Raw genomic sequence first — 24,333 nt, forward strand, 5'->3', positions numbered from 1 at the left:
TCACTGCCTCCAATTTGATCTGTTTTCCCTGATATAATTTCATGTGAAAAAGAGAAGGAGGGGGGCAGAGGGTTTCCTGTGCTAAATGATTGAAAACCAGCATTCTGTGGCCTGGAATGGCCTTTGCCTTCCGGAAAGATATTTTATGTTGAGGGAACTTCCTCTGTGATTCTTTTTATTTATTTTTTTATATTTATTTTATTAAAGTATAATTAATTTCTGTTCTACAGCAAAGTGATTCAGATATATATACATATATATATGTATATATATACACAATCTTTTTCATATTCTTTTCCATTATGGTTTATCACAGGATATTGAATATAGCTCCCTGTGCTATACAGTAGGACCTTGTTTATCCATCCTGTATATAATAGTTTGCATCTGCTAATCCCATACTCCCAATGAATCCCTCCCTAACCCTCCTTGTGATTCTGATCGCCTCCTCTAACCGCCCCTCCATCTCTGGGAAGAGACCACTGGCTTTGAACTTGGGGCTTTCATTTCCGGTTCATCCACTCTAAGAATCATGGCCCTGACCACGCCTGTGCCTGCTATTCCCTAATTTCTGAGCAGAGCTGGGGTCTGCGGCTCTTCCTGCATGCAGCTTTGTCAGGATCCGTTTTCACAAAATAAGGTCAGTCTCCAGTTGCTCATGCGACTGGAACATCTAGACCTTCCCCTGAGCAGCACTTAGTTTGTGGAGGAGCTTAACCTCACCCACTGCCACTCAGTTATAGGCATAGGCTTTGGAGAGAATGAGGAGTACCCTTGTAAGAAAAATGGAGAACTACGTAGCGTCCAATTTGAGATCATACCATAGAGCTGATAGAAGGAACAAAGTGACCAAGGCCTGGAGCCCACCATTTGGAACCATTTTCTGAGCAGTTCCAGGGTGACTCAGCTTGCCCTTAATCCACAGTTGCACTAGAGGGCGGTGATATGGTGGCCAGGACAGAGGTGGGTTTAATAAAAAAGAATGGAACTTCCGCTTGGCTAAGGCCGTATTCTGCCTCCATCCTGGATCTCATTATTTCACATCTTCTCAAGAGTATATTTCTGAATTTTCAAATATATGGAGGCTTTCTAGTTATCTTTTTGTTATTGATTTCTAGCTTAATTGCATTGTGATCTGCAAACACACTTGAATGACTTATTTTGTGTATTCTTGAAGAACCATCATATGGTCAAATTTTGTAAATGGTTGATGGTGCTTGTAAAGACTGTATCGTAGTTGTGGGGTTCAGTATTCTACGTGGGTCTATTAGATTACTAATTGTGTGGTTCATATCTTCTATATTTTTCCTGTTTTTTTTGTTTAATTCTGTTGACTACTGAGACAGATGATTGTGGATTTCTGTCTTTTCCTCGTAGTCTTGTCTATTTTTGCATGAAATATTTGAGGTTGTAATTAGGCTTCATACAAACACAGAATTATGATACCTTCCCAGTGAATTGAACCTCCTTTAAAAAATAATTTTGTAACATCCCTTTTCATCTCTAGTAATGCTTTTTGCCATAAAGTTTACTTTGTCTGCTATTACTATAGCTATCCCACTTTTCTTTTGCTTAGTTTTTTTTTTTTTTTAGTTGGGATATAGTTGTTTTACAATGTTGTGTTAGTTTCTACTGTATAGCAAAGTGAAGTAGACTTCCCTGAGCTATATAGCAGGTTCTCATTAGTTATCTGTTTTATACATATTAATGTGTATATGTCAATCCCAGTCTCCCAATTCATCCCACCCTCTGCTTTTGCTTAGTTTTGCATACTATATCTTTTTCCATCATTTCTTTCAACTTTCCTAAATTTTTATTATGTTCTTAGATATGTACCTTATAAAAACATAGTGTAGGATTTTTAAAAACCGTTTCTAACCATGTTTGTTTTTAATTTGGCCACTGGCTCTATTCCCAGGGACTGTATTTACTGATTGGTTTAGGTTTTAATCTACCATCTTACCAAGTGCTGTCTGGTTTTCCCATCTGTCTTATGTTCCTTTTTTTCTTTTTCTTACTAAGTTTGGATTGAGTTTTTTATTATTCAGTTTTTTAGAGGTTACAGCATGCATTCTGATCTTATCAGAGTCACTTTAATTGATACTTTTACCTTCTTCATAGATAATGCAAAGACTTGGGAGCTTTACTTATCAACTCCTGATTTTTATACCATTATGGTCATATATTTTTAACTCTATACATACATTTTATCTCTAAGTCATTACTACTATTTTATAAAATAAATTAAATTTATCCCCATATTAGCCAGTTTATTGCTCTTGACTCCTTTCTGCATGTCTGTTCTTCTATCTGCGATCATTTCCCTTCTCCTTGAAGAACAGCTTTTAGTATTCCCTCAATGTAGTGGTTAATGCTCTCAGTGTTTGTTTATCTGGATATGTTTTTATTCTTGAAGATATCCTTGAAAGATATTTTCATTGTGTGTAGTATTCTAGGTTGACAGATATTTTCTTTCAGTGCTTTGAAGATATCATTCTATTTCTTTTGACTTTTATTGTTTTTGTTGAGAGCTGTCCATCTAATTGGTGCGTCCTTGTAGGTAATTTGTCTCCTTTTTCTTTGATTGTTTCTAGGCATTTTGCTCTGTCTTTGGTTTTCAGCAGTTTTATTCTGATGCACTCAGGTATTGATTTCCTTTTATTTGTCTTGCTTGAGGTTTGTAGGCAATTGAATATGGAGTTTGATGTCTTTCATCAGTTTTGAAAAGTTCTCAGTCATCAAATACTACTTCTCTCCCATTCTTTTCTCTCCTTCCAGGACTCCAATTACACACATAAGTTAGGCTTTCCCATAGAATCTTCTAATTCTCTACCCTCTTTTCTATTCTCCATCCTATTGTTTTCATGTGCTTTATTCTAGATATTTTCTTCTGCCCTATCTTTTATTAAATCTCTTGTCATCTGTGTCTATCCACTTTTATAACTACCCATTGGGTTCTTAATTTCAATTATTTTAGTTTTAGTTCTTAAATTTTCATTTTGTACTTTAAAAAATAGCTTTCTGTTATTCAGTCGTGTTTTTCATCTTCATGAACAGAGTGAACATGATTAAAAAAAAAATCTTTGTGTGACAACTTCAATATTTGCCCACCTCCATTGGTCTGTTTCTATTGTCTATTATTTCTGTTGGTTTCCATTCATGTTGTTGTGTTTCCCTGTGTACCTGGTTATTTTTTATTGTGTGAAAAATTGTAATTACATACAATTGTTTGTAGAAATAACTTGTGACCTAGGATGACCTAGGATGAGACGTGATTTTTTTTGTTGGTTGCTTTAATCAGGTGCTTGGGGCAATAACAATGTGCCATCATGTCAGTCCAGGCTCAGTAGTTGAGATGATTTATAGCTAAGTTGTAGACTTTGTTAGGGTCAGCTTAGTTTGGTCACCTTTCCTTCTATAGAGCAGCTCTTGGGAATATTTTTCCCCAAGGAAATAGTCAGAGATGAGCACACACATGCCCAAAATGTATATCCAAGGCTCTCTATCTCAATATTGCAATATTTGTAAAAATAAAAGCTTAGAAGCAACTTATAATGGAATAAAATGTTAAACAATTTTTAAAATTAATATTATGTTTGGAATAACATTTAGTATTTGGGAAAACACTTGCTACATAATACAAAGCAGAAAAAGCTGGATATAAAACTATATATTCAGTATCACTGCAGTTTTGTAAGCACACACATATATAAAGAAAAAAGTTTGGAAAGCATCTTACCAAGATGTTAGCAGTGGTCATATCTAAAATTACACTTTGATGATTTTTATTTTCTTTTTTATACTTTTTTATGTCTTTCAAATCCTCTACAAGGAATGTGTATTACTCTTATAGTCAGGAAATAAAATCAAGTTAATACATTTTTTAAAACAGTAGTTCACAGGAAAGCAATGTAGTCACAATGGAGCAGATAGACTACAATTTACAATGTCTGACTGCTTGGGGAAAATTTCAATGTCAGGAAATCTTCTCCATTAAAAAAAAATCTTAATGAAGTTTCAAGTTGCATATGGTACAGAGAACTGCTTATTGACAGCCTCTGCTCTTGAGGTGCCCAAGGTGTATAACAGAACGTGCAGACAAACCCAAGAATGTCAGGACAAGAAGAAGACTAGAAATAAGACACGGGAAAAACCACAACAACGACAACATGGAATCTCAATGTTGGCAAGGCACCTAGAGACCGCCTGGCCCAATCCTTAACCCGTAAGAATTCTCTCCTACAATTCTCTCCTCTCTGCTGCATTTGACTTCTCAAGGTTGTTCCTTGGACTTTGCTAAAATGCCTTAAGTGACAGGTTTATTACTAACTTTTAAGGCAGCCATGTCCACTGTGGGATAGCGCCAGCTGTGGGAATGTTAGTGAGTTACTGGCATGAAGCAGGGACGGGCATTTTAAGGTGAAGTTAAACAGCAACGGAGGGGAGATCCTGTTCAGCTCCGGGCCTCTGTGATTGGCAGTTTCTGGCTCCCTTCAGTTCCCAGTCTGACCATTTGTGCAGAACGTTTCTGTTGGTACAACAGTGTTTGTGGTCAGATTCATCTTTTGTTTAATAAACAGAGATGTGTGTTCCCCAAAAGTAATTTTAAGCTAAGGTTTTTGGGAAATAAGCTGCATGTTTGCAATAAACACTCGGTCAATTTTTCTTCTCCAGTTCTGTCCACATGAAACTCAAAAGGACCAGGTAGCCAAGTGAGAGATTGTTGGTCCTCTCTTCCCAACATCTAACTTCTCTCCTCCCTGGCCTTCCAGTCTCTTCTATGACTTTCCTTCACTCTCTCTCTCATTTTCTCATCTCTCCTGTCCAGGCTGCCCAGAGCCCCTTGGGATCAGCAAAACCAACCCTGGGTCAGGAGTCCTGGATTCCAGTTTTCATGTAGTCACTTCCCGTGAGACCCTGGGGGAGTCACATCACCTTGCCGATGATGTTACCCAAGAAAGATGATGGTCGTCTCTCTGGGAGGGGGATACAGGGGGGAAAATCTAGGGAAATGCTGCCTTCAATCCTGTGTGGGAAGACCTTTGTCTGGGGTCCTCCGGACTCCCCAGAGGGGATAAATTATCCCCAGAAGGGGTTTTGCTCCATATGGTGCCTACACAAAGGGATATTAACTCCCGTGAGAAACAAACTGGGAAGCTACAGGGATGAAGCGAAAACCCTGTGTCCGGAGCCCTGGGTTCTGCCTCCAGCTTGGTCACTGATTAGCTGTGTGACCTTAGGCAAATTCCTTCACCTCCCTGGGCTTGTTTCCTTACCTCTGAAATAAAGGGACTGGATTAGACCTCTAAGTTTTCTTCCAGTGGCATGATTTTATGACTCTGTGCTCAGTATTATATATTAAATGGAGAAAGAAGAGAAATGAGGTAGTAAAGTCTTTTTTTTTTTAAGAAAGTAGAGGTAGAATCATGCTGAAAAGAAACTCCCTAATAGAATTTAGAGTAAATATTATTACAGAAAAGGTGAATAACTGGGGAAATGCTCCCCAGTGAAAAACTTGGAGAGGTGATGGGTAAAGTTGGCCAGTGACAAACTTAGAGGCGTTCTGTTCTCTTCATGATGAAATTTTATTTCCCTAAATCTCACTCCCAGTCAGCCTGTGACTTGAAGTGAAGACAGGAATGAAAGGGATGTAAAGTAATTCTGCTCTGGAGAGAAAGGAAACAGAGACAAGACCAAGGCATGTTGAGGTGGAGAGAAGGGAGCCGGAGGGTGCCATGATGGAGGGTCTTTTTCTCAGGAACGAGGTGGCCGTGTGCTGAGGCAGGGAGGTGGTATGGGATGGAGGGTGGAGGAGGAAGTGGCTGTCACTGGGAGGACTCTTTCTCTCCGGGTGTGATCTAGAGGATGGAAAGCTGTAGAACCACAGTGAGGGCCAAATGGACATTGGATGGCACCAACGCACCATGAGACCCATCACTGGAGAAGGTCCGAGGCTAGGAGGGAGTGGGGATGCTCACGGCAGGGGACGGTCCTGGCTCCAGCATACATAATATCATCCTCAGTGTGCTGACAGCATAGACTCGTGAGCTCATGAATGTTACTGTCAACAAACTGCACCTAATCGTGTGTGTGTGTGTGTGTGTGTGTGTGTGTGTGTGTGTGTGTTTGTGAAGCTGGATGTCATTCTCTCTCTTTTGAGCAACCTCAAATCATTCTCTTTCTATCTCCAGCACTTTCTCTGTTAGAGCCTGTTGTGAAGGCTCATGGATGGTGAGCTCAGTGCCTGGCCTGTGGTGGACAAGTGCTAGGTAAGTGGATGGGAAAATCAGTTCTTTGAATGAAGGTGATCTGGCTGGGATTCAGTTTAGAAAAATTAGACACTGTTTTAGAAAAATCAGGTTGTTGCAGCTTACCTTTTTTGGAATTGCTGATGTAAATTTCTTGCAAGGGTTTTGGCTTGCTTTCCACCTACCCCTTTTCATTTTTTAAATTATGTGGCGATCTCCTGTAAATTGATCTTGTACAGCTGAACATGTGGTGCTCCCAGTATCGTCCTAATCCCGGGTCCAGGGCTATGAGAACAAAGGAGGCCCTTTGTTGAAAGGAATGTCCACTTTGAAGTGCTGTAAATCAAGTGTTCCCTCTTCAGCTCCTCAAGAGACATTTTATAGACAGTCCTCAGGGCACGAAAGTGTCTTGCCAGAAACCTGCACAGACAAGTGTATAGTGGCCGCAGCTGGCATTGTGCCCCAGACTTGTCTAGGGAATGGGGACTGTGGTATTAAACACTCGGTATCAAAAACAATGTTCATTTGGATAATATAGGGGATTGATTCTGCTCTAAGAACGTAGTTTCTCTCAAGACCTAATGCCAAATTTAAGTGTTATTGGGGATTCTGAGAGTATATTAAAAATATATAGTATTTAATGATTAATAGGAGAATTACTTGCATTTTTTTAAAAAGTCAGTGACACAAATAATTAAAGAAATGCGAGTGTCCTATGTGGCTTTGGTAAATCTTTTAGCCTCACAGGCCTCCACTCCAGTGAGTGGATTGGAGTAACTCTCAGTCTCTTTTCTACCAGTCACTGCAAAACCCTTTTAGGGCCGGAGCTGGGCTTGGTTCTTCTCTCACTCTCTCTCTCCTTCCTTCACTGTGGAGATTTACAGTATGGCTAGAGAATTCAGGAAGTTTACTTTGGTTTTAGACTAACTGGGCTGTGGTTGCTAACACCTTCTCTTTCAACCTCGCATGAGTCAGCAGTGCTATGAAAAGTTGCCTATAAAATATTGAGCTCAATCAGGAAACTTCCAGAGAAATTTAAGTGATATCCTTGTATGGTTCAAAGTGATTGTCTCAAAGGTGCTTAGTGGGTGAGAAAAAGTAGAAGCTGCTATTTTCTAGAGTGCAACTAGAGCTCACAGAGTTCTCTTGGATTGTCAACTGTCTCTGCCCTTAAAAAAATAAATGAAACCTCCCATGATGTTTTATTTTCTCATCAGCTCCTGCCCTGGTCCCTCGTTCGCCCTTAAAAAAATAAATGAAACCTCCCATGATGTTTTATTTTCTCATCAGCTCCTGCCCTGGTCCCTCGTTCCCTTTCATTAGCCTGATATTTTGAAAGAATTGTTGTTATCTACCTCCTCTTCACCAGCCGCTGACTTCCCAAGTCCATAGTCTACTTTGAATCCTGCACCTTTCATTCCACTGAAGTAAGTCCATTGGGGTCATCAGTAACCTCCAGGTGCTTCGCAGCCCTCCTCTGGCATGACCAATCCATGGTTCTTGAGACACTTTCTTCTTTAGAATTCTCCTTCTTTGGATTATCCTTCTCCCTCTCTGTTTCTTGTCCATCTACTCTGTCCTGTCTTGAAACCTTGAGTTCTCCCATGCTCAGGCCTGACTTTATTGCTTCCACCTTCTTATGGGCTGAGTTGTGTACACCCCCAAATTCATATGTTGCAGTCCTAACTCCAGTCCCTCAGAATGTGACCTTATTTGGAAATAGGGTCTTTGCAGAGGTAATTTGTTAAGATGAGGTCACACTCATACTCAGGTAGGCTGGGCCCCTACTCCAGTATGTGTGGTGTCCATGTAAAAAGGGGAGATTTGGACACAGACACATGCATGTGAAAATGAAGACAGAGATCAGATGATGCTTCTACAAGCCAAGGAACCCTAAAGATTGCCAGCAAATCACCAGAAGCTAGGGGAGAGGCATGGACCAGATTATCTCTCACAGCCATTAGAAGGGCTGATTTAACCTTGCTGACACCTTGGACTCTAGCTTCCAGAACTCCTAAATGATAAATTCTGTTGTTTACACTACGCAGTTTGTGGAACTTTGTTCAGGCAGCCCTAGCAAGCTAATATACCCCTCTGTTCTCTCCCCAGGCCAGTTCCAATGTTTTGGTCTAGGTGGCCCTTTATACCCTTAAAAATTATTGAGAACCCCAAAGAGCTATGGCTTATGTGGATTCTATCCACTGATATTTATCACACTAGAGATTAAAACTGAGAAATTCTAAAGATACTTAGATATTAGCTCATCTAAAATAATATGAAACCTGTTGTATGTTGATATCATATATAGGTTAATGAAAACAACTCTATTTTCCAAAACAAACAACAATTTAGTGAGAAGAGTGACAATTGTTTTATTTTGCAAATCTCTTGAATGTCTGACAATAGAAGACAGCTTTTGTCTTTTGTATCTATTTTTGCATTCAATCTGTTGCTATTTGTTATTTTTGTTTGAGTACATACAGAAAGTCTGGCCTCACATAGATATATAGTTTCAAAAAGGGGGAAAATGTTTTACCGGCTTTTTCAGATAGTTGTGAATATTTTCCTTTAACACTACACCAAAACTTAACAAGTAGTAATTTTTATTTTTATTTTCTTTTTAAACAATATTTATTTATTGGGCTTCCCTGATGGCACAGTGGTTAAGAATCCGCCTGCCAACGCAGGGGACACGGGTTCAAGCCCTGGGCCGGGAAGATCCCACATGCCGCGGAGCAACTAAGCCCGTGTGCCACAACTACTGAGCCAGCGCTCTAGAGCCCGCGAGCCACAACTACTGAAGCCCGAGCACCTAGAGCCCATGCTCCTCAACAAGAGAAGCCACTGCAATGAGGAGCCTGCGCACTGCAATGAAGAGTATCTCCCACTCACCACAACTAGAGAAAGCCCGCGTGCAGCAATGAAGACCCAGTGCAGCCAAAAATAAATAAATTGATTTTTTAAAAATTTATTTATCTATTTATTTATTTGGTTGTGCCGGGCCTTAGTTGCAGCAGGCAGGCTCCTTTAGTTGCAGCTCGAGAGCTCCTTAGTTGTGGCTTGTGGGCTCCTTACTTGTGGCATGCGGGTTCCTTAGTTGTGGCATGCATGTGGATCTAGTTCCCTGGCCAGGGATCGAACCCAGGCCCCCTGTGTTGGGAGCACGGAGTCTTAACCACTACACCACCAAGGAAGTCCCTTAAATTAGCTTTAATACCGAATATTTCCCCAGGTCGTGAGAACCTGAAATTCATTTGGGTTAGTTTCTATTATATTTCTGAGAGTTTCTGTAAGCACTTATTTGTTTAAGCCAATTAAATAGAGCTCTTTTACAAATTAATTTTGGCCATACCATCTGGATATAGACAGACACAACCAGAGATCTGATAGTTTTCATTTTAAAACTGTAGTCATTGGTGGACTTCCCTAGTGGTGCAGTGGTTAAGAATCCACCTGCCAATGCAGGGGACATGGGTTTGATCCCTGGTCCAGGAAGATCCCACATGCTGTGGAGCAACTAAGCCCATGTGCCACAATTACGGAGGCTGCGCTCTAGAGCCCGTGAGCCACAACTACTGAGCCCGTGTGCCACAACTACTGAAGCCTGTGCACCTAGAGCTGGTGCTCCACAACAAGAGAAGCCACTGCAATGAGAAGCCCGCACACCGCAACGAAGAGTAGCCCCTGTTCGCTGCACCTAGAGAAAGCCTGCGTGCAGCAACGAAGACCCAATGCAGCCAAAACAAAAACAAAAACAACTTTAGTCATTTGGGATTTCCCTGGTGGCACAGTGATTTAGAACCCTCCTGCCAATGCAGGGGGACATGGGTTTGATCCCTGGTCCAGGAAGATCCCACATGCTGTGGAGCAACTAAGCCCATGCGCCACAACTACTGAGCCTGTGCTCTAGAGCCCACAAACCACAACTACTGAGCCCACGAGCCACAACTACTGAAGCCCATGTTCCTAGAGCCCATGCTCCATAACAAGAGAAGCCACCGCAATGAGAAGCCCGCGCATCACAATGAGGAGTACCCAGCTTGCTGCAACTAGAGAAAGCCTGCGTACAGCAACAAAGACCCAATGCAGCCAAAAATAAATAAATAAATTTAAAAAAATAAATAAAACTTTAGTTATGAATTGGTGCACTACAAAACTCACTAGTTTATAAATAACAGTTGGAATAAATTAGATAATTAGATTACTTGCTCAGTTGGCTAAAGTCTTTTATAGTCTATGGAGAAGACTTTTAAGATCTGTCTTTGCCTTTGACAAGCAATTTTAAGGGGGCTCTTTGGGCAAGAGGGTCCTTTTAGAAGTTTGTGTTTAAAACGGTCTCTCTCCCTCTTTTTTTTTTTTTGTGGTACGCGGGCCTCTCACTGTTGTGGCCTCTCCCGTTGCGGAGCACAGGCTCCGGACGCATAGGCTCAGTGGCCATGGCTCACGGGCCCAGCCGCTCCGCGGCATGTGGGATCTTCCCGGACCGGGGCACGAACCCGTGTCCCCTGCCTCAGCAGTCAGACTCTCAACCCCTGCGCCACCAGGGAAGCTCCCTCTCCCTCTTTTTTTCTTTTTAGTTTTGGGTTCTACTGATTGAGCTAAGGCTGCAGTCTCAGGTGATGTGGCTGTGTTTATATTTCATTGAAATGATAAGATTTATAACTTTATTGGACAGAGAAAGAAAATGTATCCATTATTATAAGTCTTAGGATGATGATTATTTAAAACATTTTTAAAGTACAGGACATTTTCTTTTCTGATATCCTGATCTTTTATAATATCTATAATCATTTTGAGAGGAATAGGTGAGGCCTTGGGGCTGGTGAAGGTGGGTAGTAATAGTTTGTAGGAGTTGTAGAGATTTGCAAAACAAAAACAGTTGCTTCTAGTAGCCCTTGAATATTGGCTTGCAGCTGATTTATTTTCTGATTACTTGTAGGAAGGCCTGGGGAATTGCTGAGGCGCCAGGGCAGGTCTTTTCTCTTGTCCAGAGGGCTTAGTTTTAAAAGGGTCTGCCAGGAGGGAGGTTAGAGGGGAGGAAAGGAGGAGGAAGGAGATCCGGTGGAGAAGGAGAAGGGGGGGGCGGTTCTTGCAGATTAAAAAAGAGGAGTTTGGAAAAAGGTGCATAAAAGGATAGAGAAGATGCAGACTTTGGGAGGGGGTAGGAGGGGGGCAAGAGAGTTCATTCAACTGATTTTTCAAGTTTAGAGACAGTCTGAGTCAACTTTTCATTTACAGCTTGGAGGGAAGCAGTTTTCTTGATATTACATTTAGAGGCCTCCAGACACTAATTAAAATATGCTTCCTATTATTTGTCTGTTTCTGAAACATGTTTAGTCATGCATGAAGATAGACTAATTTGGGAATTTTGAAAGTTCGCCATTTCGGCCAATGCAATGTAAATCATCCCAGCTTAAATGGACCCATTTTGATAAGTAGTTACAGGATGAGGGTCCATAGATGTTAAACGTAAGGCCAGCAGGGGTTTCTGGGGTTGGGTGTGTCATCTTTCTTTGAATTTCTCTCTGTAAGAGCTTCCCATTATTCCAAATACTCGTGGAAACATGAAACCCACATCTCAAGACAGAAAAATAAACAAACAAGAAAACCCCATTCTCAGAAAGGGAGCGGGGCTAGTGTCGACACCAATAAAACCCCCAAATAAAGGCCTGAAGCTCAACCGGAAGGACCCTGGCCAGGAGACCTGATGCAGCTGAAGAGACGGCTGGACACAATGGGTCCGTGTAGGTCCTTACACCAAATCTGAGGAAGTGCCGATTGCCACTGAATCTTGCCGGCTACACCAAGTATATTCATTTTAGAAACAGAAAATTTTAGAAACAGAGACCTGATTGAAATAAAAAGGTGTTGATTTGGGGTTTGTTAGGACTGCAGCTTGGGAGACACAAATTCAAGAAGCACGTGAATTGTGTTCTGCTGGACTACAAAATGGGGGAGACTTAGGCAAAAATGGCAAGGTCACAGTGGTTTATCAAGAATTACAATCGGAGCTGGCAAGAAGTAAAGGTGCTTGTTGACTAAAGATTGGTTGGAGTCCAAAATGGTCGCATAGTTACAAGGGGAGACCTTGAGACCATAACGCTGCAGCCGGCAGGTGTTGTTTGGAATAGAGCTGGTAATGTCCTTGGATCTGGTATAGTTCAAAGAAAGTTCAGGTTCTCGGTGGTACAGAGACATGTCTGAGACCAGATCCTCGATGTCCACCTGGCTCCATTTTTGTCTGCCTGAGCTGTGATCACTCCATTATAATTTCAATTTGTCATCAGTACTATATATACACTCTCACAAAATACTTTCTCATCAACAGTGTACCAGGAAGAGATTTCCTTGTCAGTAGAGTGTTTTTGGTGCTGTTTTCATAGCTGCGCTGTATTTTATCACACAGCTGCATCATAACTTATTTAACCAGCTCTGTAATGTTGAACATTTACATTGTTTCTAACTTCTTAAGATCTTTTCCCCAAAGTTTTGCAATTTGTTTTTATAAAATGATGTATGCCTATCACAAAAAGATTGAATAATCAAAGATTCGTAGCCTGACAGCTATAAAGGCTGCATCATGCTTTTCACCAATTACAGTGTGAGGACAAACCACTTGCTCTCACTGAAATCATTTTAAAGTTCTTCCTGACAAACTAGCTTCCTCTCTTGTCCATTACTAATCCTTTCTTCATGCAGCTTCCAGAGTAATTTGTTTTTTATTGTATTTCCTGCCCCCCCCAGTCTTCATACTTCTTTTTCATGAGGAAATTCTCTGTTCAAACAAAAAAAAAATTATACAGCAATGCCATAGATAAAGGTGTTGCTCAGGATGAAGCAGGGCATCTTGACTCTTCCTTTCCACTTCCCCAAAATGGGACCTGAAGAGGGCTGTGCAAAATCCCTAGGGTTCTGTGCCCCAGTTTAAAAACCACTCATCTGGCTCAACATCTTCATTTTGCAATGAGGGAACTGAGTCTCATGGTGGGGACTTATCGTTTGAAGGTCGCTCAAATCTCTTGGGCTAGCTTGATCTAGAACACACATCTCCAAAATTTTTCTCTGCTCTCTCTCTTAGGATGCCGCCTAAGTACAAGTCATCTTTGCTCTTATTGAAATCTTAACAAAAACCAAAAAACTTCTCTTTTGAAATAATTGTAGATTTCACTGAAAGTTGCAAACGTAGTACAGGGAGGTCTCCCGTTTCCATCACACAGTTTCCCCATTGGTTACATCTTACATAACTATAGTACAATGTCAAAACCGGGAAACTGGCAATAATATAAAGAGTGTATGTGGTTCATTTTATCACATGTATAGATTCATGTAACCAGCGCCACAATCAAGATATTAAACTATCCCATCACCACAGAGTTCTCCTTCATGTTTTACCCCTTCATCGTCACACATACATGTCACCGTCCCTAATCCCCTGCAATTATTAATCTGTCCTTCATGTCTATAATTTGTGTCATTTAAAGAATGTTATATAAATGGAATCATCCGGGGACTGCCCTGGTGGTCCAGTCATTAAGACTCTGTGCTTCCATTACATGGGGCACGGGTTCGATCCCTGGTCGGGGAATTAAGTTTTTCACTAACATAATGACCTTGAGATCTACCGGAGTTGCGTTTATCAATAGTTTACCGCTTTTAGTGCTGAGTAGTAGCCTATTGTATGGATGTATCATAAGTAGGAAATTTTGGTTGTTTCCAGGTTTTGGGATATTATAAACAAAGCTGCTATGATTGATGTACAGATTTTTTTGGGAACATAAGTTTTCATTTCTTTGGGTAAACGTCCATGAGTGTGATTGCTGGGTTATAAAGAAAATGCATGTTTAGTCTTTAAAAAAACTGTCAAACTATTTTCCAGAGCGATTGTACCGTTTTACATTCCCACCAGCAATGCATGAGAGATCCAACTTCTGTTCCTTTTTGCCGTCATTTGGAATTGTCAGTATTTATTATTCTGGCTCTTTTAATAGATATATACTGATACTTCATTATGGTTTAAATTTGAATTTCCCTAATGGCTAGTGATGTTGAACATCTTTTCAAGCGCTTATTTGCAACCTGTATATCCTCTTTGGTGAAATGTCTTTTCATGTCTTTGGCCCATTTTCTAGTTGGATTGTTCAGTTTTTTTCCTGTTGAAGAATGAGAACTCTATAAATGCTAGATATGGGTTCTTTATCAGATATGCGGGTTGCAGATATTTTCTTCCAGCCTTTCTCTTGTCTTTTCATCCTTTTAACAGGGTCTTTTTGTTCAGCAAAAAGAAAAAAATTTAAATCCATTTTATTCTTTTTATGAATTGTACTTAGGTGTCCTGTCTAAGAACTCTTCACCAAACCCTCAGTTCTGGAAGTGTTCTACTGTGTTTCTTCTAAAAGTTGTAGAGTTTTATGTTTTCAACTTATCTCTAAACCATTTTGAGTTAATTTTTTTAGAAGGTGTGAGACAATACCATGCAGTGGTTGTAAACAAGGATTCTGGTGTCAGATGACCTGTCATAAGTGACTGTGTGACCTTGGGCAAATGACTTAGCTTCTTTGTGCCTCTATTTCCTCATGTGTAGCATGAGAATAAGAACACTGCCAACCTCATAGAGTTATTAAGAAAATTAAATGGGCTAATACACGTATTTTTTTTTAATTGACTTATTTTTGACTGTGTTGGGTCTTCGTTGCTGCACGCAGGCTTTCTCCAGTTGCGGCGAGCAGGGGCTACTCTTTGTTGTGGTGCGCGGGCTTCTCATTATGGTGGCTTCTATTGTTGCTGAGCGCGGGCTCTAGGCATGTCGGCTTCAGTAGTTGTGGCTCGCGGGCTCTAGAGCGCAGGCTCAGTAGTTGTGGTGCACAGGCTTAGTTGCTCCATGGCATGTGGGATCTTCCCGGACCAGGGCTCGAACCCGTGTCCCCTGCATTGGCAGGCGGATTCTTAACCACTGCCACCAGGGAAGTCCACATGTAAAGTATTTAATTGTGTTCTACAGCCATGAGAACAATGCCCAGCACATGGCAAGCACTCAATAGATACATTAGCTATTGCGATGATGTCACACCCCTGCTCTTATCTTGGGGTTCCTGCTGCCTAGAATACCCTTCTAGCAGCTTCTTTTTGCAAAACTGGCTCATTTAAAAAATTTCCGCACCTCAGCTCAAATGCCACCTCCTCTCAGATGAGAGAGCTCTTCCCTGACTGTCTAAAATGATCTCGCTTCATTTCTCTAAAGCCTATCTTCCTTTGATTACACTTTTCATAATCCTCAATATCTTGCTAACTTATTACTTGTTTACTGTTTGTCTCCTTCCATCTGGACGTAAGCTTCATGAGGGGAAGACCTTGTCTCTTATCTACCACCCTATCCTCAGAGCCCAGAACAGAGTGGCACATAATAGACTCTCAATAAATATTTATTGAATGGATGAAAGAGTTCAGGTCTTTTACAATTACATGCTTATTACAGACAATACGATTGTAGTTAAATTTTGGTTTACATCCTTTTTTTTTTAGGATGAACTTCCCAAAGTGGGATTATTGGGTCAAAGGACAAGCAAATTGACTTTCAGACAGATTGTACTTATTTATTTATATTTTTTGGTCTTGCTGCGTGGCACATGGAATCTTAGTTCCCCGACCACGGATCGAACCCACGTCCCTAGCAGTCCCTAGCAGTGGAAGCTCGGAGTCCTAACCACTGGACAGCCAGGGAGTTCCCCAGGTTGCACTAATTTAGCGTCCTGCCAGTGTCATATGAGCCTGCTGGTCTTCTGCACCTTTGATTTGGGGCTCTAGGAGAAAAAATAGCAAACCTGAAAATAACCTCTCCCTTCTATATTTCCACATGTTAAATAAATATCTAAGATCCTATTGTATTTTACAGATAAGGACACTGAGGGCCTGGGGCGAAATAGCTTCCCCAAGGTCACACATGTTAAAAGGCAGAGATGGGCTCCTGACCCAGGCAGTTTGGATGTTGACTCTGCTCTTAACCATCAAGATGTACTTTTAATTTTCTTATTTTTTTGCGGTACGCGGGCCTCTCACTGCTGTGGCCTCTCCCGTTGCGTAGCACAGGCTCTGGACGCGCAGGCTCAGCGGCCATGACTCACGGGCCCAGCCGCTCTGCGGCACGTGGGATCCTCCTGGACCGGGGCACGAACCCGTGTGCCCTGAATCAGCAGGCGGACTCTCAACCACTGCGCCACAGGGAAGCCCAGGATGTACTTTTTTCTCTATATGGTTCTCAGTGACTCCTGGGCACCAGGACCTTTGGGAGCTACAGTTCCACCCACTGACCCTGACCGGAAGACACAGCACTCCCACCTGGGGTGAAGAGCAGAAGGGAGGTGGGCCGGGGGAGGGGCAAGAAGAGGGAGGCACTAATTGGGGCAGGGGCTCGTCTTGCCTCCGGAGCTTATCTGATGGGAGAGGCAGAGTCAACTCTGATGATGCCTCGGGAAGTTTTCTGTTCTCATCTTCCTGCTCTGCTTTGAGAATCCAGAGTTCAGTCTTTGAAGCTTTGCCCAGGTGACTCTGGACTCTTGAGTGGATCTGCCCTGTTGAGATGGGTGGGTGTGGTCAAGTTTGGCTTCTTAATACCCGTCCTCCACTGCGCCAGGGGCAAAATTGCTGCTTTTTCTTAGCTGATTGTTTCCAAACTGCCTACACCCTGCTTCTCTCTGCTTCCTCCCAGGCTAAAGTTAGATTTTTCACCCTGTGTTCTCAAAAGCAATGGTTCTAATTTGATCATACACAAAAATCACCTGAGGGGCTGACTAAAAAGGCAAATCCAGACAACCTGGGAAATGTGAACACTGATGGGATATGTGATATTAAGGAATTATTGTTGAATTTTAGGTGTGACCATAGTATTTTGTGTGTGTGTGTGTAACATACACACGGAAGAATCCTTATCTTTTGAATATTTTGATATTCAACTATTTTGAAAGAAAAATGTGATGTATGAGATTTGCTTCAAAATAGCCCAGAGTGGGTAGGAGAAGTGGGTGGGAATTAGATGATACAAAATTCAACAACTGTTGCTGCTGACTGGTGTGTACACAGGGGGTTCTTATACTATCCTCTGTACTTGTGCAGATGCTTGAATTTTTCCATAACAAGGTGTAAAAAACCAAAAAGCACGCTCCTCATTCTAGGGTACATTTTACAGGCACCCAGGGCCTCGGTGAGGGATCTGCTCACCTCACAAAGTGAACTCAGGTGGCCCCTGCAGAGAAACACATCTAATAGGCTCACTCTTCTGCCCCTCACCCCTCCACCAGATAAAAGGGAAAGACAGCAAACCTCAGTAGGAAAAGAATAAATCTCTCAACTGGCTCCGTCTCTTTACCTGGGCCACCTGGAAGCTGAATTTTAGCCATAGGCTATATAGATGGATTTGTCTGTCTATTCTCCTTTGAAAGTTAAGTGTTTTTGAAATTGTTGGTAGGGTAGTGAGTGTGTGTGTTTGTTTTTCCAAAACCATTTTTAAATGTTATTTCATTTCTCCACCGAAAAGGAGTGTTTTAATGTGCGCAGTAGATACGCAGGAACTTGTCTCTGGGGCCCTTCTGAGGCCTCGAGCAACCTCTTCCCAAACCCTCCGCTCACTGGGGGGTAGGTTTCTTCCTCAGGGAAGAAAGTCACCGCTTCCTGGTGGGGCCCCAAGGTCATGGCCGAGGGCACAGGTGGGGCGGGGAGAGGGAGGGGGTTTGAGCAGGGCCGGCCGGCGGAGCAGGTTTGTCCTAGCTCCGGACAGGTCGGTGTTGGTACAACAGAGCCGCCTCTCGGCCTCTGCGGGCGCCCGGGGAGGAGAAGCCGCAGGAGGGGCTCGGCCGTCGCCGCAGGGAGGTCGCCCGCGGAGTCCCCGGCCGGGCTGGTCCCATCCGGCCCGCCGCTCGCCAGCCCGACACACCCGGCCCGGCCGCTGCGGCCCGTGCTGCCAGCTCGGGGTCCGGCGAAGGAAGCCGCGGGAGACCCGCGCCCAGGACCTGCTCGGACAAGGCTGGGTAGGAAGAAGGGGTCTCTACCTTGTGCTCTTTGGTCTGCAAGAAGCTAATGTCTTCCGTCTCGTTTCTATGAAAACATCGCCGTAGTTACCAGAATTAGCAGGATGAAAAATTCCTTCATCTCGGTGTCAAAAGGCAAAAATGGAAAACCAGACTCTGCATTCTGGAGGGAGGGATGAGGGTTAGCCTCTAGTCCATAAATCGGGAAACGTTTTTTGAGCACCTTCTTTGGCATTGAGCTAGACTGGTGATGGAGTGAAAAACACAGAGTTCTGACCTCATGGATCTTTCTGGTTAGTGGGCAAAACAGACACTAAGCAAGTAATTGCATATGATTATATTCTGGGAGGAATATATAGGAGGGGGCTAAGTTCACTGGGAGTGCTGGGGATCGGAAAGCTTATGGAGGAAGAGGATCCTGACACCCAGAGGGAGGAATGACAGGAGTATGCGCGGTGTGGGGAATGCAGGGTGGGGAGGAAGCAGTTGAGGTTCTGAATCTAGGGTAAGTAGGAGAAATTCTGTGAAGCTGGAGGGGAAGGTCGAGGCCAGACGATGCACGCAGCCCTTTGCTGGCTACGTCAAGGGTTTTAGACTTTATCCTGTGGGAAAATGGGACAATGGAAGGATTAAAACAGGAAGGATAAACCCAATGTCTGGCAAATAGTAGATTATATATTATAAAATGATAAGGAGAAGGGACTCCCTCTGGGAGGTGTGACAGTTCTTCCAAAAGGTTGGACTTCGAGGAAGACAATTTGGTTTGGCAGCAATAGGGCAGTCTATTGGGTCTTGGATGAGAATGGATTCTAGGTGAATATCCTTTTTCCTTATAGAGGACATACAGATTTTTAAAAAAATTCCTGCTGACTGCACAGGGTTCTGTTGTATCAGCTGAATCATTCCCCCTGTTGATGGATCTCTAGGTTAGGTCTATTTATTATTAGTAGTACACACAGTGTTATCAGAAACATCCTTGTGAGTCTATTTCCCCATACATCTCCAAGTTTATCTGGGTGAAGAGCAGTGGAAATCTTGGGTCAGGGATATGAGTAATATAAAGTTTGGTAGATATTGACAAATTGCTCTCTAAAAAGCTGTACAAATGTAACACTTCAAGTATTAACTGTATGAAAATGCCTGCTTCCCCATACTCTCCACAAACGTGAGTTTTTAATCATATCTTTTAATCTTTTGCCAATCTGATAGGTGGTGAAAATTGCTACCTTGTTTTTGTTAATATTTTAGAAATCAGGAGTGATTCCTGTTGCATTTTTTAGTTCTGTTGGATTTTAATTTGACGCAACTAAAACCAGCTTTCGTCCTAAGGTTTTCACCCATTTGTTACCTCAAATACCTTTGTCTCCTGCAGACCAAGGCTGGGTCAAGATGGCGTCCATATTCCGAAGTGAGGAGATGTGTTTGTCACAGCTCTTCCTCCAGGTTGAGGCTGCATATTGCTGTGTAGCCGAGCTTGGAGAGCTTGGATTGGTTCAGTTCAAAGATGTAAGTACTGCATTCTTTGGAGACCAGAAGAAGGTGGAGTTTCTACTTCTTGGGAGTGAACAAAGTTCAGAGAGAAGAGCCCTGGGCTGGAATAGATGGAATTCGGTGTTTCTAGTTCTTCTGGCTAGGATTTGCGATAACACTGGGCAAGTTACTTGCAAACATGTTCTCCCTTCCTCCCTATGTGTCTCCTCTCTAGGAATGTTTTGAAACTCTAATCACAAAGATGGCACTGTATTTTATTTTCTGATGTACCATCTTCAGAACATTTGATATATCCAATGGGCACATGGATTACCAACCTTTTTCTCAGGGCAGAAACCAATTCTTCCTGACTAGTTAGTCTGAGGAAAAAGTATCCTGGAGTCCACAGTCTCTGCAGTGACATTCTTGGGCTAGACTGTTTCTTTTTTTTTTTTCTTCCAGTTTTATTGAGATATAATTGACCTATAACACTGTGTAAGTTTAAGGTGTACGGCATAATGATTTGACTTTCATACGTCATGAAATGACGACCACAGTAAGTTTAGTGAACATCCATTATCTCCTGTAGATACGAAATTAAATAGAAAAAAATTTTTTTTCCTTGTGATGAGAACTCAGGATTTGCTCTCTTAACTTTCATATATAACATACAGCAGTGTTAGTTATAATTTACCATGTTGTACATTACATCCCTAGTACTTGTTTATCTTATAGTTGGAAGTTTGTACTTTTTGGCTATCTTCATCCAATTTCTCCATTCCCTCACCCCCCACCTCTGGTAACCACAAATCTGATCTCTTTTTCTATGGGTTGGTTTGTTTCTGAAGTATAATTGACCTACACCTATGACTATGTTAGTTCCCGGTATACAATGATACCAGGATATCGATATTTCTTTTCATTTCAAAATGATCACCATGAGAAGTCTGTTCACCATCTGTCACTATTGGGCTGTCTTGAGTATGATGTTGGGTTATCATTTCCCAGAGGCAGTTTAGATCCTCACCAAAATCTTTTGAATCCAATTTAGAAAATTGAACTCTTTATTTTCTCACTAAGGTCAGGGTCAAAAGTAAGCCCTGCAGAGAAGGGTCACGTCTTGTTCTTTGTGGCCCTAGTTCCTAGCTCAGGACCTGACATGGGGCAGTTCCTCAACAACATTTATTGGGCTGAGCTGTGAAGTCACCACCACAAGGACACTGACTTTTTGTTGAAGACAGGGATACATTGCAGGGAGCTGTACAGTTTTCAAGGTCCTGCCATATGCATGACGCCTTTGAGGAATTCAAGGCAATTTGGATAGTCAGTGCAGCTAAAAATAAGGAAACCTTAGCTACAAGAGGACTCTTAGAAGTATAAGGAGGCCAGAACTTAAGGCATTTGGGGGGTTGAGTGTAAGAACATCAAGGTGTGTTTTGCCTGGAACTCTGCTGTCTTGTGCACAGAAGTATCTAGTTCTAAGACGATTCCAGCAACATTCTCCAGCATTAAAAAAATGTAATAAAATAACCAAAGAGAATATGTTGGCAGCAGTTGCTACTAATGTGTGCCTTGTGGTTTCTTCGCCTCCCTTCTAGTTAAATGTGAATGAGAGCCGCTTCCAAAGGAAATTTGTGAATGAAGTCAGAAGGTGTGAATCGCTGGAGAGAATCCTCCGTGAGCCAATTTTCTGCTTGCTGTCTAAAAGTGAACTGGCAGGGAGGGAAATGGTTTGCAGGGCTGGTGTCCTGTAATATGCCCCTATTTGTAATGCTACTCTAGGTGATCCTGGAGATGGGTCGGGGAGGTTAGAAATGGGATCCAGGTGCTGTGGCAGGTCCCCAGGGCCATTAAGGCAGCTGAGCTGGGAAAGGCACCTGTCCTGCTTGACCCCATTTCGTAGGTATGAGAAAATACAGTCACCTCGGGCTCTCTGGTGGGGTTTTGTCCCTCAGGTTTTCTGGAAGATCAGATGCAAAATGAGATTGAGATTCAGGTGCCTGAGAAGTCCCCGTCGACCCCTCTCCCACGGGAAATGATTACCCTGGAGGTAGGTTCTTTGCGACTTTACTGAGGACAGTCACGAAGTCTGTCTCCTGGGGCCTCTGCAAGCCTCTCATGGGTCCTTTACCCCGTTGCTGAAGGTGGGGAGGCGGATTTATGTGTTGTTCCACTTCTCAGTGTTACTCCCCCAGGAAAATCCCATGGTGCAATTTTTAGAGTCACTCTCCCTAATCCAGGAGAGAGCTCTCTTTCTCAACGTAGCCCTAGGGAAGCTCACTCCACTTTGAGGAGTGGTTTCCTTTGGGACATAAGATTCTTACAGGTAGCAAAGTTTTGTCTATATGATGCCACTGAACAGACCTTACACTGGCACAGTGGGAGGTTTCCTTTTTTTCTTTCTTCTTTTTTAAAATGACAGTCATCATGCTGTACATTACATTCCCAGGACTTATTTTATAACTGGAAATTTGCACCTTTTGATCCCCTTCACCCATTTCACCCACCCCCCCTCACCCCGCCTCTGGCAACCACCAATCTATTCTCTGGATCTCTGAGTTTAGTTTCTTTTTAGGCTCCACATTCTACATGTAAGTGAGATCATACAGTATTTGTCTTTCTCAGCCTGACTCACCTCACTTAGCAGAATGCCCTCGAGGTACATCCATGTCGCAAATGGCAGGATTTCCTTCCCTTTTTTATGGCTGAATAATATTCCTTTGTGTATATGTACCACATATTCTTTATCCACGCATCTGTTGGTGGACACTTGTGTTTTTCCACGTCTTGGCTATTGTTAATTCTGCAGTGAACGTGGGGATGTCAATATCATTTTAAGATAGTGATTTCATTTCCTTTGGATAAAATACCCAGAAGTGGAATTGCTGGATCCAATGGGTTGTTTTCTAATTATCTGTGTGGTGGGAAATAGCTGATGCATTTGTTCCAGTCTGGATTGAGGCCTCTCCTCAGACTGGCTCCTGAGGTCAAGTGTGAGAAGACAGCAGTTTTCTTTAGCCAAGGTCACTGTGGCTGGTGGGGCCCTTCCTCTTTCTTTCCCCTTTCTGTCTAGTTGCTTTTATAAAACACTGAGTACCTGCCACACACAGGGCACCTTAGAGAGAAGTGAAACATGGTCTTGCCCTCTAGGAGCCCTCTAGAGCAGGTGGTAGAGAAGGCAGGGTGAGGCAGAGGGAGAGGATGCCAAAAGGTAGGCAGAACCAGATCCCAGAAGGCCCTGTAGATCTTTTTTAAAAAATACATTTATTTATTTATTTATTTTTGGCTGCATTGGGTCTTCGTTGTTGCGCACGGGCTTTCTCTAGTTGCGGTGAGCGGGGGCTACTCTTCGTCCTGGTACGCGGGCTTCTCACTGCGGTGGCTTCTCTTGTTGCGGAGCACGGGCTCTGGGCGCGCGAGCTTCAGTAGTTGTGGCACACGGGTTCAGTAGTTGTGGCTCGCGGGCTCTAGAGCGCAGGCTCAGTCGTTGTGGCGCACGGGCTTAGTTGCTCCATGGCATGTGGGATCTTCCCGGATCAGGGCTCGAACCCATGTACCTTGCATTGGCAGGCGGATTCTTAACCACTGTGCTACCAGGGAAGTCCCAGCCCTGTAGATCTTGATTAAAAAAAAAAAAAAATTGGAGTTTTTATTGTCAGAGGAGGAAGGGCTCCCTAAGGGAGGCGGGCAGGTAAGGAAGAGCTTCACCGAGTTGAACCTTATCTCTGGCTGGGTTTTCTCGTTTGTTTTTTGTTTTCTTTTAAGATAACTTAAAATTCTTGAAATTGTTGAAGTCATCAGTAGTATAAGTCTAGATCCTCTAACAGAAATATGAGGCTGGCAACTCCCCTAGGAAATATTTTGGATCTTGTCTTATTAAAATCTGGACATTTGGGGAGAACGTTTTTAATCCATATGAATCGGATTTCCATAAAGTCATCTCCACTTTCAGTCTTATCACTAGTCTTCTAATACCAGCCCTGTTAATTAACAGCTCCCCTCCCCCTTACCTTCCTAAACACCTAGAGCTGATCTTGTGGACTGTGAGATATCTTAATGGCTCATGTTTTTACCATAATCTTTATTTTTAAATTGACGTATGGTTGATTTACAATGTTGTGTTAGTTTCTGGTGTACAGCAAAGTGATTCAGTTATACATATACACATATATGTTCTTTTTCAGGTTCTTTTCCATAATAGGTTATTAGAAGACATTGTTCCCTGTGCTATGTAGTACAACTTTGTTGTTTATCTATTTTATATATGGTACTGTGTATCTGTTAATCTCAAATTCCTAATTTATCCCTCCTCCCCTTCCCCTTTGGTAACCTTAAATTTGTTTTCTATGCCTGTGAACGTAAATAAGTTCATTTGTATTTTTTTTTTTTTTAGATTCCACATATAAGTGATATCATATGATATTTGTCTTTCTCTGCCTCACTTCACTTAGTATGATAATCTCTAGGTCCATCCATGTTGCTGCAAAATCACTCTAATCTTATTTCTGAGTTTTGGCAGAAGTTTTCCTAGTTTTCCAACTTTCTTCTTAACTATTTCATTCTTTTTTTTTTTTACAGTGTTGTGTTAGTTTCTGGCA

General features: G+C 42.3%; 1 protein-coding gene across 5 annotated transcripts in view; it reads left to right on the plus strand.

Moving 5' to 3' along the window:
- The window catches only part of ATP6V0A4 (ATPase H+ transporting V0 subunit a4), a 72,535-nt gene that overhangs the window by 5,221 nt on the left and 42,981 nt on the right, over positions 1 to 24,333 (plus strand). Inside the window, exons 2-5 of one of the 5 annotated variants that reach the window (XM_032643739.1) lie at positions 6,192 to 6,269; positions 19,638 to 19,771; positions 21,334 to 21,412; positions 21,691 to 21,785. In XM_032643739.1, coding sequence (XP_032499630.1) covers positions 19,655 to 19,771; positions 21,334 to 21,412; positions 21,691 to 21,785 — 291 coding nt within the window. In that variant the 5' untranslated portion in view covers positions 6,192 to 6,269; positions 19,638 to 19,654. Of the gene's footprint in view, positions 1 to 6,191; positions 6,270 to 18,119; positions 18,266 to 19,637; positions 19,772 to 21,333; positions 21,413 to 21,690; positions 21,786 to 24,333 lie in introns of those variants that run through there. The other 4 variants (XM_032643740.1, XM_032643743.1, XM_032643741.1 and 1 more) reach the window with 4 other exon arrangements.

Source organism: Phocoena sinus, chromosome 9, assembly GCF_008692025.1.
Source record: "Phocoena sinus isolate mPhoSin1 chromosome 9, mPhoSin1.pri, whole genome shotgun sequence".
NCBI classification, from domain to species: domain Eukaryota; kingdom Metazoa; phylum Chordata; class Mammalia; order Artiodactyla; family Phocoenidae; genus Phocoena; species Phocoena sinus.